The sequence below is a fragment of the Hypanus sabinus genome, chromosome 11 (assembly GCF_030144855.1).
Source record: "Hypanus sabinus isolate sHypSab1 chromosome 11, sHypSab1.hap1, whole genome shotgun sequence".
Taxonomy (NCBI): Eukaryota; Metazoa; Chordata; class Chondrichthyes; order Myliobatiformes; family Dasyatidae; genus Hypanus; species Hypanus sabinus.
Window position 1 is genome coordinate 97,559,030 of NC_082716.1, and position 19,342 is coordinate 97,578,371.

General features: G+C 48.2%; 1 protein-coding gene across 1 annotated transcript in view; it reads right to left on the reverse strand.

Annotated features, from left to right (window-relative positions):
- LOC132402214 (probable voltage-dependent R-type calcium channel subunit alpha-1E) overlaps positions 1-19,342 on the reverse strand; it is a 600,800-nt gene that overhangs the window by 347,963 nt on the left and 233,495 nt on the right. Inside the window, exon 7 of the mRNA XM_059984957.1 lies at positions 3,646-3,836. Within this exon, the coding sequence (XP_059840940.1) occupies positions 3,646-3,836 (191 nt within the window). The remainder of the gene's footprint in view (positions 1-3,645; positions 3,837-19,342) is intronic.

Here is a 19,342-nt window from a genome sequence, read left to right on the forward strand (position 1 = left end):
GCCCTGGGTGCTGGAGGTCATAATAATGGATGCTGCCTTTGTGAGATACCACATCTTTGTTGGCTAGTACCCAAGATGGAGCAGACTAAATTTACAAGCCTCTGCAGCTTCTTTTGGTCCTGTGCAGTAGCCTCCCCCCCACCACTGCCACCCAAACCATACCAGACAGTGATGCAGCCTGTCAGAATGCTCTCCATGTACATCTATAGAAGTCTTTGAATGTTTTTGTTGACATATCAAATCTCTTCAAACTCCTAATGAAGTATAGTCACTGTCTTGCCTTCTTTATAACTGCTATGTTGGAACCAGGTTAGGTCTTCAGGAACTTGAAACTGCTCACTCTCCGCTTCTGAAACTTCTTTGAGAATTGGTATGTGTTCCTTCGCCTTACCCTTTCTGAAGTCCACAATCAGCTCTTTTGTCTTACTGATATTGAGTGCCAGGTTGTTGCTGTGGAACCACTCCACTAGTTGGCATATGTCGCTCCTGTACGCTCTCTCTTCTCCATCTGGGATTCTACCAACAATGGTTGTATCAGCAAATTTACAGATGGTATTTAAGCTACGCCTAGCAGCACAGTCTGTGTATACAGGGATTAGAGCAGTGGGCTGAGCACACCCCCTGAGATGCACCAGTGTTGATCGTCAGCAAGGAGGAGATATCATCTCCAATCTGCACAGATTGTGGTCTTCTGGTTGGGAAGTAGAGGATCCAAATGCAGAGGGAGGTACAGATACCCAGATTCTGTAACTTCTCAATCAGGACTGTGGGAATGATGGTGTTAAATGCTGAGCTATAGTCAACAAACAGCATTCTGACGTAGGTGTTTGTATTGTCCAGGTGGTCTAAGGCCCTGCGAAGAGCCACTGAGATTGCGTCTGCCGTTGACCTATTGTGGCACTAGGCTAACTGCAGTGGGTCCAGGCCTCAAAGCATTTCATCACTGTAGATGTGAGTGCTACTGGGCGGTAGTCATTAAGGCAGCTCACATTATTCTTCTCAGGCACGGTATAATTGCTGCCTTTTTGAAGAATGAGGGAACTTCCGCCCACAGCAGTGAGAGGTTGAAAACATCCTTGAATACTCCCGCCAATTGGTTGGCACAAGCTTTCAGAGCCTTACCAGGTACTCGGTCAGGGCCTTCCGCCTTGCAAAGGTTCACCCTCTTTAAAGACAGTCTAATATCAGCCTCTGAGACAAAAATCATTGGGTCACCAGGTGCAGCAGGTGGGCATAGGAGGCATTAAGTTCATCTGGTAGTGAAGCATCGCTATTGGGAGAAAGGGGTTGAAAAGGATAGAGTGATGGAATAGTGGAGCAGACTCGTTAGGCTGAATGGCCTAATTCTGCTCCCATATCTTATGGTCCTTCCCTTCACCACTCCCTGATCACATTCTTGTTTCACTTGCCATTAACCTCTCTTTCCCATTATAACCCCCTTCAATCATAGAGCCATACAACAAAATAGCACCAAAACCGATCCTTCAGACCAACCATCAATCAGAATCCCTACCTAGCAAGTCCCAGTGTTCTACATTTGGGCCGTTCCCCTCTAAGCTTATCCCTTCATGTATCTATCCAAGTGCTCCTTAAACGCTATTATTTTACCTGCCCAAACACTTCTCCTGGCAGCCTATTCCATATACTCACCAGACTCTGCGTGAAAAATTACCTCTTGGGTCCCTCTCAAATCTTTCCCTTCTCAGTCTAGACTTTGGTCTCCCTTATCCTGGGAAAAGAATGTTACCATCCATCTTATTTCTGTCTTTCATAACTTTAAATATTTCTATATTTAAAACTTTAAATACTTCATCTTCCGACATTCCTCGTATTAAAGAACTAGCCTCAAAGAGTCAGCCATAGAACACTGTAGCACAGATGCAGGCCCTTTGGCCCATTTGGTCAATGTCAAACCATTAACATGCCTAGTTCCATTGACTAGTACCCAGGCATAGCCCTTCATACCCCTCCCATCCATGTATCTAACCAAAGTTTTTTTACACTTGGAGTATCTTAACTCTTACCCATAAGGTTTCTACATCCTCCGATCAAACGTCATCTCTTCATAAGGATTTGACTTCATTTTTAACCAACAGAGCCTCCCCATCCCTTCTGCCTCCTTGCCTGTCCTTTTGAAACAATATCCTTTGGATGTTAGGCTCCCTAGAATTATCTTCATTCAGCCACAACTCAGTGATGTCCACAACATCATACCTTCTAATGTCTTATTGCACTATAAGATCAATTTTGCCTCCATGTTACACTTCAACTCATCCCACTGACTGCAATCTTGCCCTATTATGTACCTGTCCTTCCTCAGTCTCACAGCACACATCATCTACTTGTATACCAACTGCCCCATCCTCAACTCTATTATTTCCGGTTCCCATTCTCCTCCACAATAGCTCTACATAACCTGCTTGCAAGGATATAGGTACCTCTCAGGTTCAGATGTAAACTATCCTTTTTGTACAGGTCGTACTTTCCCCAGAAGAAATCTCAATGATCCAGAAATTTGAAACTCTGCCCCCTGCACCAATTACTCTGCCACGCATTCATCTGCCAAATCATCCTGTTCTGCCTCCCTAGCTGGTGCATGGTACAGGCAGCAATCCAGAGATTACTATCCTGGAGGTCTAGCTTTTCGGCTTTATATCTAACTCCCTTTCTTCTCTCTTCAGGACTGCCTCCCTTTTCCCATTTAAGTCGTGGTACCAATATGGTTGCCATTTCCCTCTCCTGATGACGACTTCGCTATAGCTTCTAAATCTCACCTCCCCATTCTCTTGTATTACCCAAGGGTCATCAAGTTGCAGCTCCAGTTCCTTAACATTGTCTTTAAGTAGCTGCAGCTCAACGCACTTCATACAGATATTCATAGTTATCAGGGAGACTGGAAGTCTCTCAGAGTTCCCACATCTCACTCAAAGAATATGCCACTAACTCTGGACCCATTCTTGGTACACTTCTTACAGACTAATAGACAAAGAAAGAGAAAAAAAATTACTAGAAACTTACTTAGAACCTCCACCTGTGCTTTTCTAGGCCTGTTGAGCCAAAGCCAATCCACTCAATGGACCATCTGAAAAAACACCACACATTTTTCCTGAAAATGTGAGTTTTTCCTGATGGTCCATCTCTTCTGACATCATCAGGATACGTGGCTGGCGTAAATTACCACATGATATAAGCAAGTGGCAAAAGGAAGTTATGAGGCAGATGAATAAGTGTAGGATTATACAGAGATAAAGAGAATGGACTGATGACAATGGAACAACGTAACAACTTCTGACCATCACAAACAAAATGCTGGAGGAACTCAGCAAGCCAGGCAGCATCTATGGAAAAAAGTACAGTCGACGTTTCGGGCGGAAAACCTTCGGCAACCCTTCAGTCCTGCCAAAGGGTTTCAGCCTGAAACATCAACTGTAGTTCTGTTCCCCTTAGATGCTGCCTGGCCTGCTGAGTTCCTCCAGCATTTTGTGTGTGTTGCTCGGATTTCCAGCATCTGCAGGTTTTCTCTTGTTTGTGGTTTGATAACAACTTCTGACATTGCTCTAATATGAGCAGACGTGGGCCTGCTGGGCCAATTACCCTTATTCTGTGATATAATCCAACGGAACACTCCCACTTTATCCCACTTACATTGTAGAGAATGGTGGTCCATCCCTCCATGGTGATGCACTGGAAGACAGTCAGCAGTGCAAACAGGATGTTATCGAACTGAGTGATGCCGTCATTGGGTCCGATCCAGTATGAACAGAAAGTGCCATTTGGGCAGAGACGGGCTGGCTCCTGAGTGCCACAAGGAAACTGAAACTCCAGTTCTTCTGCTACTGTGAATGTAAATCAGAAAAACACATGAAACAGAACCAAAATAAACCTTCCACAATAATACATCATTAAACACTAGCAGAAGTAGCACTGTACCCTTACACGGGTGGTCATAACAGTATAGTGGAAAATATGACAGGTGTTTTACACAAGCAAAAATGAAATAACAACCATGCTGTTGTGTGGTTGCCTTTGCTTTGTCTGGCTCCATGTATCAGTCACCTGCCACCTTCTCCCAACTTCACCCTACCCAACATTACCTGTCATCTTACACAACTCCTCAGTCCACCAAATACCTCAGACTCCTGCCTGACCACACCCCTCTCCTCTCTATACCAGCCTTCTCCCTCTCGCTCATTCCTGATGCTGAGTTTCGATCCAAAATGTTTACAATTCCTTTGACCTCATAGATGCTGTTTGACCCTCTGAATTCCTCCAGCAATTTGTTTGTGGTCTCTTATGTTTAAAACCTGCTTTGGTGATGCTAATTGAGTGATACCTCAGACACAAGACAATCACTCAGAACCACAGTTGTGATGATACAAGAGTCTATTCAGTGCATCAGATTGTACCAACTCCTAGTCTATTCTCACTGGTCTTATTCCCTAACTCTTTCCTTACACCTCCAGAAATCACTCTTTGACAAGTGACCATCCAATTCCCCAGTGAAAGCCCCAAATGGTAATGTCGCAATAACAACTGTTCCCTCAAAGTCAGCAAAACTAAAGAGCTGGTCAGAAAGCATCACGAAGCACACAGCCCTGCCTGTATCAATAGTACTGAAGAGCAGATATCTGTGAGCTTTACATTCCTAGGTGTAATCATCACCAAAAACTTGTCCTCATCTAATTAGTTCCACACGATGGCTAAGAAGGAGCACCTCTGCTTCCTCAGAAGCCTAAGAAAATTCAGCAAGTGCCCATTGACCCTCACCAGCTTTTATAGATGCATCATGAAGAGCATCCTATCTTGATGCATCACAGTTTCATGTGGCAACTGCTGTTCCCAAGACTGCAAGTAACTGCAGAGTTGTGGACACAGCTCAGCATATTACAGAAGCCAGTCTCCCTTCCATAGACTCCATCTACACTACTCACTGCCTCGGTAAAGAAGCCAATATAATAAAGGAACCCTTCCACACAGGTCATTCTGTCTTCTCTTCCCTCTCATTGAGAAGACACAAAAGCCTTACACCATGTACTACCAGGATCAAGAACAGCTTTTATCCCATTGTTACATAACTACTGAAATGTCGAGTACTTTCTGCCCGCTGATACTTTCAAAGTTCCGGTATACTGCTAGTGTCTTCCACAATGATGCAAAATATTTAAGCAGTTCATCGCCATTTCCTTGTCCCCAATTACTACCTCTCCAGGGTCATTTTCCAGCAGTTCAATATCTATTCTCGCTTCTCTTTTACTCTTCATATATTTGAAAAAACTTTTGGTTTTCCGACCCTCTAACTTCCCAGTACTATTTACCCTCTCTTTCTTTATTTTGCCTTCGACTTCACTTGTCAGTCATAGTTGCATCATCCTGTATTTAGAATGTTTGGGATATATCCATCCTGCATCTTCCAAATTGCTCCCAGAAACTCCGGGGGCAAACCTGCCCACAAGGATATTGGTCCTCCTGCATTTAGGTGTAACCATTCCTGACGTACAGGTCATACCTACCCCAAAAGCGATCCCAATGATCCAGAAATCTGAAACCCTGCCCCATCTACCACAATCATCTCAACCATGTTTCTCAGCCACACATTCGTCTGCCAAGTGCTCCTATTCTTATATCCACTAGCATGTGGTACAGGCAGCAATCCAGAGATTGCTTCCTTGGATGTCCTGCTTTTCAGCTTTCTACCTATCACCCTAAACTCTCTCTTCAGGACCTCCTCACCCTTCCTACCTATGTCACTAGTGCCAGTATGAACCAGGACTTCTGGCTGCTCACCCTCCCCCTTTAGAATGTTGTGGACCCAATCCAAGATGTACCATATGGGTCCCTCTGTAGTGCCCACAGGATCTCGTGCCTACTCCTCTAACTATGGAACCTCTATCACTACTACAGTCCTCTTCTCACCCCTTCCCTTCTGAGTACACTGTGAGACTCAATAGACCCAGTCGCTCCAGGTTCCCCCTGATAGGTCATCCCCTGTCAACAATTTCCAAAGTTGTATACTTATTATTGATGGGAGCAGCCAAAGGGGTACCCCATACTGACTGCCCATTTCCCTTCCCTCTCTTGACAGTCAGCCATTTACCTGCCTCCTTCAACTTGGGGGCTGACTACCTCCCTGTAGCTTCTATCTATCATCTCCCCAGTTTCCAAATGAACCGAAGGTTATCAAGTTGCAACTCCATTTCCCTAATATGTTCTCCAGGGAACTGCAACTTGGTGCACCTTGTGCAGATGTGGCTGTCCGGAAGGCCGGAGGTCTTCCAGAATTCCCACATCTCACACAAAGAACACAACACAACCCCGGGAGCCACTTTCACTGCTCTAATTATGCATTAACAGACGAAGAATGAAGAAGAAAGAGAAAGAAACCAACTACATAACTTGACCAAGCCGGTTCACGCTGAAGCCTAATCAGCCAAAGCCTCCTCACGCTAACACTGGTCCACTCAAACTATGGCCACTATTTTATTTACCCTTGCTAATGAATCACAACTGTGCTGCTGAGAAAATCTGAAATCCCGTGAAAACTCCTTTTTCAAATCTCTCTCACTGGCCTGCGTGAGGCCTCTGCTGAGTTGACTGCGACTGCAACTGCAAATACCATTTGAAGAATCAAGTAGCATTTACTCACTTACTCACTGCCCAGTATAGATTTCACTCAGATCAGTTAGCTCCAGACTGGTCTTGGATCGCCTGGACAATAGCAATAACTGTGCAAAAGTCTAAGGCACATGTAAACAAAAAACTTTAAAGCAAAGTTGATTTCAAAAATAACGAAATGAAAATTCTAAATATCAAGAAATTACTATGAAGAGTAGTATACAGTAAAAAAAAATCAAATCAATATTTGGTGTGACTGTGGCGACCCACTTTCTGCGCAGGTGAACCGGCTCACAAATAGCCAGCGCGCGGGGGGAGACTTTGGTAATGCACCTTTGTCGTCATTTCTGCTAGGAGAGGGCGGGCGCTAGGGATTAAATGCCAACGCTGCGAAGTTTGAATAAACTAGTCTCGAAACGACTTACTGACTGCGTGTCATTATTTCAGCGCTGTGTGTAGTACATAGCTACATTGGTGACCCCGATGGTCCAAACAGGATTTGGACCAAAGATGACCGACTCTTCATCTGTTCACGCCGTTTCGCTAAAACTGCCGACTTTCTGGACGCTGCAACCACGCGTGTGGTTTAGCCAAGCAGAAGCCCAGTTCCAGACCACTTCTGATTCCACACGTTACTACCACGTGGTGATCACCCTAGACCAGGAGACAGCCGCCCAGGTTGCAGATTTCATACAGTCGCCCCCGGAAGAAGGTAAATATGAAGCATTCAAGGCGCTGTTCATTGGGATCTTTGGCCTCTCACAGCGTGAGCGAGGTGCCCGCCTGCTTCACCTGGACGGTTTGGGAGACAGACTGCCGTCAGCATTGATGAACGAGATGCTGGCCATGGCCGACGGACACAAGCCCTGCCTCATGTTCGAGGAAGTGTTCCTAGAGCAGCTGCCCAAGGACATACATCTGCTACTGGCTGATGCAGATTTCAGCGACCCCCAGAAGGCGGCGGTTTGGGCAGACGTGCTGTGGAAAGCCAAGAGTGGTGTCCAAGGGTCAGATTACCAGGCCACGCGCCCAACAGTAGACCAGACCAGGCCTGGCAGTGGGGTGCACACAACACAGAGGCAGGAGTGAGGAGGACAGTGAACAGTGGTGTTTCTACCACCAGCGGTGGGGCACAAAAGCCCACCATTGTCGCCCGCCCTGCAAGGGCCAGGGCCAGCTGCCACTAATGACTATGGCGGCTGGCCACCAGGACAGCCACTTGTACATCTGGGACAAACAGTCGGGACACCGCTTCTTGGTCGACACCAGAGCGGAAATCAGTGTCTTACCCCCGACGGGGTACGACACCCGCAACAGGAAGCCAGGACCCATCCTGAGGGCCGCAAACGGCAGCACGATACAGACCTATGGCACCCGCATAGTTCGGTGCCAGCCGGTTCACGTGGGACTACACACTGGCCGCCATGACCCAACCACTCCTGGGGGCGGACTTCTTGCGAGCTCACAGCCTGCTGGTCGACTTGCAAGGGAAAAGACTGGTACATGCCGAGACTTTCCAGATGTTCTCCCTGGGTGAAGCCAAGTTGCAGGCCCCACATCTGGACCATCACGCTGTTGGACAACGAATTCATCAGAATCCTGGTGGACTTCCCATTGATTCTGGCACCGCAGTTCACGGTAGCCATGCCCAGACACGGGGTTCAGCACCACATCCCGACCCAGGGACCACTCCTCCACGTCCGCGCACGAAGGCTCCCCCCGGAAAAACTCTGCCTGGCGAAGGAGGAGTTCAAGAGGATGGAGGAATTGGGGATCGTACGGAGGTCTGACAGCCCATGGGCCTCCCCCCTGCACATGGTGCCCAAAGCAGCCGGGGTTTGGAGAACCAGGCTACAACTCCAGACCACTACCCCATGCCACACATACAGGACTTTGCAGCAAATCTGCACAGGGCAAGAATCTTTTCCAAAGTAGACCTCGTCCGGGGATACCATCAAATCCCGATGCACCCTGAAGACATCCCCAAAACAGCACTCATCACCCCGTTCGGCCTGTTCGAGTTCCTCCGAATGTCTTTCGGCCTGAAGAATGCCGCACAGAAATTCCAGTGGCTAATGGATGCAGTGGGACATGACCTGGACTTTGCGTTCATCTATTTGGACAACATCCTTATAGCCAGCAGTAGTCGTCAGGAGCATCTGCCCCACCTCTGCCAGCTCTACTCTCGCCTGAGTGATTTCGGCCTCACGATCAACCCAGCCAAATGCCAGTTTGGTCTCGATACCATCGACTTCCTGGGCCACAGGATTACCAAAGACGGGACAACACCTCTGCCCGCCAAGGTAGATGCAATTCGCCACTTTGCCCGGCCCAACATGGTCAAAGGCCTGCAGGAGTTCATTGGTATGGTGAACTTCTACCACCGTTTCCTCCCCTCAGCAGCCCGTATCATGCGACCTTTGTACACCCTGATGTTGGGTAAAGGCAAGGAAATTACTTGGGACGAGGAGGCCGTGGCCGCTTTCGTTAAAGCCAAGGAAGCCTTGGCAGATGCTGTGATGCTGGTGCACCTCAGGACGAATGTTCCGACTGCCCTCACGGTGGATGAATCTGACACAGCAGTCGGTGGGGTGCTGGAGCAGCTCATCGAGGGTCACTGGCAACCTCTGGCATTCTTCAGCAAGCACCTACAACCACCCGAACTTAAGTACGGTGCTTTTGACCGGGAGCTGTTGGCACTGTATCTGGCAATCCGGCATTTCAGGTACTTCTTGGAAGGTTCACCCAAGTTCACTGTATTCACGGACCACAAACGGTTGACCTTCGCGTACACGAAGATGTCCGATCCCTGGTTGGCTCGCCAGCAGCGACATCTGTCCTACATCTCCGAGTACATGTCCCGGGAAAGGACAACGTCGTGGCGGACGCACTCTCCAGACCAGCTGTCCGGGCCCTGTCCCTGTTGGTGGACTATGCGGCACTGGCGGAGGCAAAGCAGGCAGACGATGAGATACCCAGCTACAGGACCGTAGATTCGGGTTTGCAGCTACAAGACTTTCTCGTAGGCCCAGGTGAGAGGACTCTCTTGTGCAACATGGCGACCAGCCAACCTTGCCCCATCGTCCTGGCAGTCTGGAGGCGGCGGGTTTTCGACTCCATACACGGTTTGGCACATCCATCTATCAGGACAACCATCCAGCTGGTCTCCAGCAAGTTCACGTGCCACGAACTTCGCAAGCAGGTCAGTGAATGGGCCAGAATGTGCGCGCAGTGCCAAACAGCCAAGGTGCAGCAGCGCACTAAAGCCCTGCCGCAGCAGTTCAAACCCACCCACCAGAGGTTCAACTACATTCATGTGGATATCGTGGGCCCCCTACCAGTGTCCCGAGGAGCGCGGTACCTCCTAACTATGGTAGACCGGTTCACGAAGTGGCCAGAGGCGGTCCTGCTCACCAACACATCTGCCGATTCCTGCGCCCGAGCACTGATTGCAACCTGGGTAGCACACTTCGGGGTACCGGCCCACATTACCTCCGACAGAGGCGCCCAGTTCACCTCCAGCCTGTGGTTGGCTGTGGCCAGCCTGTTGGGAATGCAGCTACACCACACAACTGCCTACCACTCATAGTTCAACGGACTAGTGGAACGCTTCCGTCACTTGAAGTTGGCTCTCATGGCCCCCCTGAGAGGACGAGCTTCTCTGGGTCCTGCTTGGAATTCGCACAGCGCCCAAAGAGGATCTGCACGCCACGTCAGCCGAGTTGGTGTATGGCGTGCCCCTGGCTGTCCCAGGAGAGTTCATACCAGCCCCAAGGGGGCAAGAGGAAGAACCCGCAGCTGTCCTGGACAGACTATGCGAAAGGTTCGGCAACCTGGACCCCGTACCAACTTCACAGCACGGACAGACCCTGACCCATGTATACAAAGACCTGCAGAACTGTAAGTTTGTGTTTGTACAAAGGGGTGGACACTGGGCACCACTACAGCGGCCGTACGAGGGGCCGTTCAAGGTGATCAGCAACAATGGGTCCATGTACGTTCTGGACATTGGGGGGAAAGAGGAGGTTTTCACGGTGGACCGACTCAAACCAGCCCATGTGGACTTGGCGCAGCCGGTTGAGGTTCAGGCACCGCGGCGCAGAGGCAGACTTCCCAAACAGAGGCTGATCCAGACTGTGGACATTGGGGGGTGTATCGCTGGTTGTGGGGGGGGGGTTATGTCACAAATAGCCAGCGCACAGGGGGAGACTTTGGTAATGCACCTCTGATGTCATTTCTGCCTGGAGAGGGCGGGTGCTAGGGATTAAATGCCAGCGCCACAAAGTTTGAATAAACTAGTCTCAAAACGACTTACCGACTGTGTGTTGTTATTTCAGCGCTGTGTGTAGCACATCGCTACATGACCACTTTTTGCCTTTAAAACCACATTAATTCTTTTAGATACAATATTGTGCAGTTTTATAAGAAAATTGGCTGGTAGGTTGTTCCAAGCATCTTGGGGAACCTGCCACAGTTCTTCTGAAGACTTTGGCTCTCTCACTTTCTTTTGTCTCTCCAAGTAATTCCAGACAGCCTCAATGATGAGGACTCTGTGGAAGCCGCATTAGGGTCATCTGAACTCATAAAAACCTAGGGTGCCTAAGACTTTTGCATAGTACTGTATGACACGTTCCTGTTTATAGATTACTGCTCAACGTTCAACAAAATCATATCCTTAGTTCTAATCAACATGCTCCAAAACCTGGGCTTCTGTACCTCCCTTTTCAACTGGATCCTTGGCTTCCCCATCAGGAGACCACAGATCTCCTCGCTGACAATCAACACTGGTACACCTTAAGGATGCATGCTTAACCCACTGCCCTACTCTCTCTAAACCCACAACTGTGTGGCTAGGCACAGCTCAAATGCCATCTATAGATTTGCCAGTTACACTATTGTTGGCAGGATATCAGATGGCATCAAGGAAGCATACAGGAGTAAAACAGACCAGCTGGTTGAATTGTGTCATAAAAACAACCTTGCACTCAATGTCAGTAAGACCAAGAAATTGATTGTGGACTTTAGGAAGGGGAAATCGAGTGGAAAGGGTGAGTAGTTTCAAGTTCCTGTGCATCAACATCTCTGAAGATCTATCCTGGGTCTAACATATTGATGCAATTACAACCTTATACAAAGGTTGTGGTTATTGGAGGTCAATCATCCCAGATATCACTTCCAGAGTTCCTCACAGCAGTGTCTTGGATCCAATCACCTTCAGCTGCTTCGTCATAAAGTTGCAATTGTGAATGTATGCACGATCTACAATTCCATTTGCAACTTCTCAGCCTGTGATGTAGTCTTTGGCTTCTTGTAAGCAAAACCTGGGCAATATTCAGATGTGGACTAATAAGAAGCCACAAAAGGGCAAAGTAATGAGGATTTTTACCATACAGCAAACTTGACATCCAATTGCATTACCACTGAACTTGAGCACCCATGCAAATCCTGTGGCTACAGGAAAAGGTCCTTTCATAACCAATTTACTTCCCAACATTGTAATGCCCTTTTCTCCATTTACAAAGCACATGGGGCACCATGGAACAATATTAGCTATCCTCCAATCCTCCACTACCACATCAGTCACTAAGATGATTTAAATCTCTCTGCTAGAATCCCTGCAAATGCCTCCCATAGGGTCAAGGGAACACCTTGTCAGGCATTGGGGATTTATCCACCCTAATCTGCCTCAACAGCAAAATCCTTCTCCTCTGTAATCTGTATAGGGCCCATGATCTTGCTATTACTCTGCCTCTTTCAATAGGTTTTGTGTTTGTCTACCAAGTAACTATAGAGGCAAAAAATCCATTTAAGATCGCCCCCCCCATCTCTTTTGGCTCCATGCATAATTACCATTATGATATTCCAGAGGACCAATTTTGTCCCTTGCAATTCTTTTGCTCTTGACATATCTGTAGCATCCCTTAGAATTCCTCTTCACCTTGTCTGCTAGGAGAACCTCATGTCTTCTTTTAGCACTCCTGATTTCTTTCTTAAGTGTTATTTTGCATTTCTTACACTCCATAAGCACCTCATTTGTTCCTACCTGCCTATAACTGCTACGCACCTCCTTTTTTCTCTTAACCAGGGCTTCAATATCTCTCGAAAGCCAAGGTTTCCTAAACCTGATATCTTTACCTTTTATTCTGACAGGCACATAAAAGCTTTATACTCAAAATTTCACTTTTGAAGGTCACTCGCTTACCAAGTGCATCTCCAGAAAGCAGTCTATCCCAATCCACACTTGTCAGGACCTTTCTGATACCAACAAAATTGGACTTTCTCCAATTTAGAATCTCAATCCATGGACCAGACCTATCTCTTTGCATATTTACTTTGAAGCTAATAGCATTATAATCACTACATGCAGTGTTCCCCTACATAAACTTCTGTCACCTGCCCTGTCTCATTCTCTAATAGCAGATCCAGTATTACTCACTCATTGGGAATTCTATGTACTGATTAAGGGAACTTTCCTGAATGCAACAGACAAACTCTATCCCATCTAGTCTGTTTACAGATTAGGATTCCCAGTGAATATGTAGAAAGTTGAAATCACCTACTATAACAACCTTATATTTCTTGGATCAGTCTGCGATCTCTCTACATATTTGATCCTCTAAATGCCACGGACTGTTGGGTGGTCCATATACAGCCTCATTAAAGTGGTCTGACCTTCCTTATTTCTTATTTCTAAAGCCTCACTAGATAAGTTCTCCAGTCTGTCCTGACAGAGCACTGCTCTGACATTTTCCCTATGTAAGACCACCTCTCTTCCTTTTAATCCCTCCTTCTCTCTTGTATCTAAAGAACAGAAACAGGAATACTGAGCTGCCAGTCCTGCCCCTCCTGCAACCAGGTCTCACTAATGGCTACAATATCATAATTCCATGTGTTGATCCATGCCCTGAGCTCATCTGCCTTTCCTACAATACTACTTGCATTGAAATATACGCAGCTCAGAACATTAGTCGCACCATGCTCAATCTTTTGATAAGTCCTGATGAAGGATCTCAGCCCGAAACATTGACTGCTCATTTCCATGGATACTGCCTGACCTGCTGAGTTCCTCCAGCTTGTTTGTACGTGTTGCTTTGACCACAGCATTTGCAGTGTACTTTGTGTTTATCAATCTTTTGATTCCTGACTTTGTCTGAGGTGTTACCAACATCTGTCTCCACAATCTTTCCACTATCTGTTCTGGCACACTGGTTCCCATCCCCTTGCAACTCTAGTTTACCCCCACCACCCCCGTTAAGCACTAGCAAACCTTCCAAATGGATGCCAACCCATTCCGAGGCTGTGCTCGCTGGTGCTAGACTCACCCATCAGAGGAAACATCCTCCCTAAATCCACTCCATCCAGACATTTCAATATTCACAACATTCAATAGAGTTCAATGAAATCCCCCTTCATTCTTCTAAACTGCAATGAGTACAGGCCCAGAGCTATCAAATGCTCTTCATGTGTAAACACTTTCATTCCCAGAATCATTTTCAAGAAGTTTCTTTTGACCCTCTCCAATGCCAGCACATCTTTTCTTAGTCAAGGGGCTAAAACTGCTCACAATACTCCAAGTTCAGTCTATTCAATACCTAATGTACAGCACTGACCAAGCCTTAATCCCTCTTACACACACATTGACCCACCCCTTGCATATCCACGTGCCTTTCTAAGTAACTCTTGAACATCCTTATGCAATCTACCTCTATCACCACGCCTGACAGTTCATCGGCTGATCAAAATCAATTTCTCAAGATTGCTTAATGTCATTCCAGGACACAAGTGTAAAGGAGAACAAAATAATTGTTACTCGGGATCCAATGCAGCACGAAACACACAATAAGATGAAGAACACAAAAATGCAAAAACACAATAAGTATGAATATGTAAGATAACTTATATACATAGATTCATTGTATGTCCATAAAGTGACTCTAGGCACATTAAATTATATAACCTCCTTCCTGATGGTAGTGGGAAAAACAGTCCATGAGCAGTGTAAGTGGGATCCTTCATGATGTTACTGACTCTTTTTCAGCAGTAAAAGAGCCAGTGTGCATGTCCTTGGTGGCAGGTAGGCTGGTGCTGGGGAAGTGTTAATAAGTTTTGACTACTCCCTGTAGAGCCTTCCTGTCTGCTGCAGTGTAGTTTACATACCATGCAGGATGCTCTCAACTGCACATCTGTAGAAGGATGTGAGTATAGATGTGCATTATACAGCTCTCTTCTGCTTCCTCAGGTGACCTTCCTGATTGTATAGAATATGTTCTGGGACCATTTTGTGTGAGGTGTGCACTGGCAAGAGTTTGAACCTGCTCGCAGTTTCCACTGCTATCCCGCTGATTCAATGTTGACAGTGCTTTCAAAGCCCCACCAATTTCTGTAAAAAAAAACACTTGCACATCTCCTATCCTGTTCCACCCACTCAACTTAAATGCACGTCCCTAGTCCTGCATATTTCAATCCTGAGAAAAATATACTGGCTGTTTACTCGATAATAAGCATAATTCTATAAATTATCAGGACTCCCCTCAGCCTCTGCTGCTCTAGGGAAAACAAGCCCACCTTGTCCTCAGGATCAGAATTAATATCACTGGCATATGCCGTGAAATTTGTTGTTACATTCATTATACATATGTGATGACTGAGCACATCTACATGAAACACTGCCATAGGAAAGGAGCAACCATTAACAGAGATCCTCACCACCAAGGCCGCACTCCTTTCTCACCGCTGCCATCAGATAGAAAGTACAAGTGCCTCAGGACTCACACCACCAGGTTCAAAACAGTTGCTACCCCTCAAAGTACACTCCCTTTCAAAGCATGCGTAAAAGGTGTTTAGCTGACCTGAGAGTTTAACATTGCTGCCATTCATGCTGTTAGGTTTTGATTTGTCTTACCTCTCTTCATAGCACATGGTCTCTAATCCAGGTAGCATCCTCGTAAAGTTCCTCAGGTCTGCCACAAGTAATGTCTTCCTCCCTCCACCCCAGTGGCCCGGTAATTCTCATGATCCCTGTCTGGTAGTGCAGACACTGCACTTATCAGGTAAACATACTAGGTGAATATGCAGCATAGACACTTCTGTTTGTATCTATACACTCCAGGACAGTGACAATCTTTGACACATCCTGTTTGTTGCTTGCAGTTTCAGAAGGGAGACCCAACTGACGGGTGAGGTGCCTGAAAAAGGCGCCTGTTTGTGGTGGGGACGACACATGCTCAGTGGAAGAGTTCATTCTGGGGGATGTCAAGGAGTGCTGACTGCTGGAAAATGGCTAGTTATTGATTGGTTTTGTTGCGCAATGTCATTGCGATCTTATTGTGATGAACGCATTTGTGGACATTTGTGATTGTGAAGAAGGATGTGAAATCCTGAGTTTTGGGATTTGTTTGTAATTGTCTGTGTAATTGTTTAGACTCAGGATAACCACTCCCCCGCTTTCCAAAGAATGGACAATCCCTTTTCTCCTGGAACAAGGAGATTTAAGGCTCATTTTGGTGTGGGGGGTGGGTTTAGACTGGTATCCTCAATGACCTACAGTCATAAAGGTCCGATAGTAATGTGGTGAACTACATATACCTGTCTGGACACGCCCCCTGCTGACTGCTCCTGTGGCTCCTCCCACAGACCCCGGTATAAAGGCGCTTGAGGCCTGAGCCCGGCCCTCAGTCTCCAGGATGTAGTATGGTGGTCAACTACTGCTTGTTCTTTCTTCCAGTCAATAAAAGTCAATATCTCGCCTTCACGTCTCAGAGAGAGTTATTGATGGTGCATCAATTTTACTGACTGGAAGTTTTAAAACATGGAAAGCGTTTTACGTCTGGAAAGATTGGATTTGGACTCCCCAAGCCCCTGAAGCAGCTCTTGCCTTTGAACTCTGGCTTGCATGCTTCCAATCATACTTGGAGGAGGGTCGTGCAACTGAACCCGCTGTTATGCACCGAATTCTCCTCTCGAGGGTCACCCCGAAAGTTTACTCACTTATCAGAGGCCTGCTGACCTACGAAGGGGCACTGGACGCCCTCAAAAGACAGTACCTGCGGCTGGTGAACACCGTCCACGCAAGACATCACTTAGCTACGCGGCGGCAGCGGCCTGAAGAATCCAGCACCGAGTTTCTCCGAGCCCTACAGACACTCGTGCGGACTTGCGACTGCAAAACCCTCATGGTGGAACAGCATGCGGAGCTCCTTGTACGAGACGCCTTTGTTACAGGAATCAGGTCAGTGTATGTGCACCAGCAGCTGCTGGAAAATGCCGATCTTACCTTACGCTCGGCGATCGAGATGGCCGACACGCTGGAGGCTGCTCTGCACAACGCCGATGCAGTCCAGCCGCATGATTCTCCATCGGTTCCGTGGACACCTCAGACCCCGCCGCTGCTGGTTCCCGCGAGCGAATTCGCCAACGCCGCTGCCAGTCGCGATTCCACGAACTCCCCGAACCCGACCACAGCTGCTGCCGGTCGCAAGCCTGCGCAGTGTTACTTCTGCAGACTCGAAAAGCACCCCCGAAAACGCTGCCCGGTACGAGAAGTGACCTGCTCCAGCTGTAGGAAGAAGGGCCATTTCGCCAAGGTCTGTAAGTCTAAACCACGAGCGGGGTCGGGCAGTGCTGCGTGTGAGGCATGGGGGCCGCCATCTTGCCTGCCTGCCTCGTGCGAGGCATGGGGGCCGCCATCTTGCATGCCCGGATGGGGGCGACCATCTTTATCGGCACCAACATGCCCCGCCCCCGACCCACTGGTGCTTACCGAGCACCAAGACAGCAGTTCAACTCTGGCCACCGGAACCCTCAACCAAAGCGCCCCACACCAGCTTGCAAGGTCAATGATGGACATCCTGGTGGAGGGGCATAGTACTAGCTGCCTATTTGACACGGGCAGCACTGAGAGTTTTATTGACCCGGCCACAGTGCAACGCTGCGGACTCGTGATACGGCCGGTAAGCCAGAGGGTCACCTTGGCTTCTGTGTTGTATTCCACAGACATCCGGGTGGGTTGTGTAGCGACATTGCAGGGCACAGAATATAGGAACTTTGCGCTACTGGTCATGCCTCAACTGTGCGTGCCTGTGCTATTGGGGCTGGACTTCCAGAGCCATCTTGAAAGTGTGACTATGGCATATGACGGGCCTCTCCCACCACTCACTGTCAGGAATCCTCAGTTTTGTGGGACTTCGTCATATATGCCGCTACTGACCACACACACACACACACACACACACACCGAACCACACATCCCACCCAGCACCATGCCGACAGCTGTGCCACTGACACCACTTGCAGCCTCTCCACCCTCAAGATCCCTCCCCCACCGCTGTTCACCAACCTAGCCCCCGACTGTAAACCTGTGGCAACTAAAAGCAGGAGGTACAGCATGGGGGACAGGGCCTTCATTCAGTCAGAGGTGCAGTGGCTGCTCAGGGAGGGTATCATTGAGCCAAGCTCAAGCCCTTGGAGGGCCCAGGTGGTTGTTGTTCGGACCGGGCAGAAAAATAGGGTGGTCATGGACTATAGTCAAACCATCAATAGGTTCACACAGCTTGACGCGTACTCCCTTCCCCGAATCGCAGATATGGTCAACCAGATAGCTCAGTACAAGGTGTACTCGACAATAGATCTGAAATCCGCTTATCACCAGCTCCCCATCCGCCCAGAGGACTGCCCCTACACCACCTTCGAGGTGGGCGGCAGGCTCTATCACTTCCTGCGCGTCCCATTCGGTGTCACAAATGGTGTCTCGGTCTTCCAGAGGGAAATGGACCGGATGGTGGACCAGTGCCAACTGAAGGCCACATTTCCCTATCTGGATAACATCACCATCTGTGGTTACGACTGGCTGGATCACAACGCCAACCTCCAACGATTTTTCCAAGTGGCCAAAGCCCTGAACCTTACTTATAACAGGGACAAGTGCGTGTTTGGAACCACCCGACTCACTATCCTTGGGTATGTCGTGGAAAACGGAGTCATTGGCCCTGATCCCGACCGTATGCACCCCCTGTTAGAACTCCCTCTTCCCACCACTCTCAAAACCCTCAGATGGTGCCTGGGCTTCTTTTCCTATTACGCCCAATGGGTCCCCCATTACGCAGACAAGGCCCGCCCCCTGGTCAAGTCTACCACTTTTCCCCTCTCTGCCAAGGCCTGCGTGGCCTTCAGCTGCATTAAAGGGAACATTGCCAAAGCTACGATGCATGCGGTGGATGACACCATTCCCTTCCATGTAGAGAGTGACGCCTCCGATTTCGCGCTGGCTGCTACCCTCAATCAGGCAGGCAGGCCAGTAGCATTCTTTTCTTGTACCCTTCAAGGCTCTGAAATTCGGCACTCCGCGGTGGAGAAAGAAGCCCAGGCCATAGTGGAAGCTATAACACACTGGAGGCACTATCTCGCCGGCAAAAGGTTCACCTTGCTGACCGACCAGCGCTTAGTTGCGTTCATGTTTATAACCAACAGCGGTGAAAAATCAAAAATGATAAAATTTTGCGGTGGAGAATAGAACTCTCCACCTACAACTATGATATCCTGTACCGGCCTGGAAGGCTCAATGAGCCCCCTGATGCCCTATCCCAGGGAGCATGTGCCAGCGCACAGCTCGACCAGCTATACGCCCTCCATGCACATCTTTGCCATCCGGGGGTCACCCAATTTTACCATTTCATGAAAGCCCGGAACCTGCCGTACTCCCTTGAGGACATCAGGACGATGACCAGGGACTGCC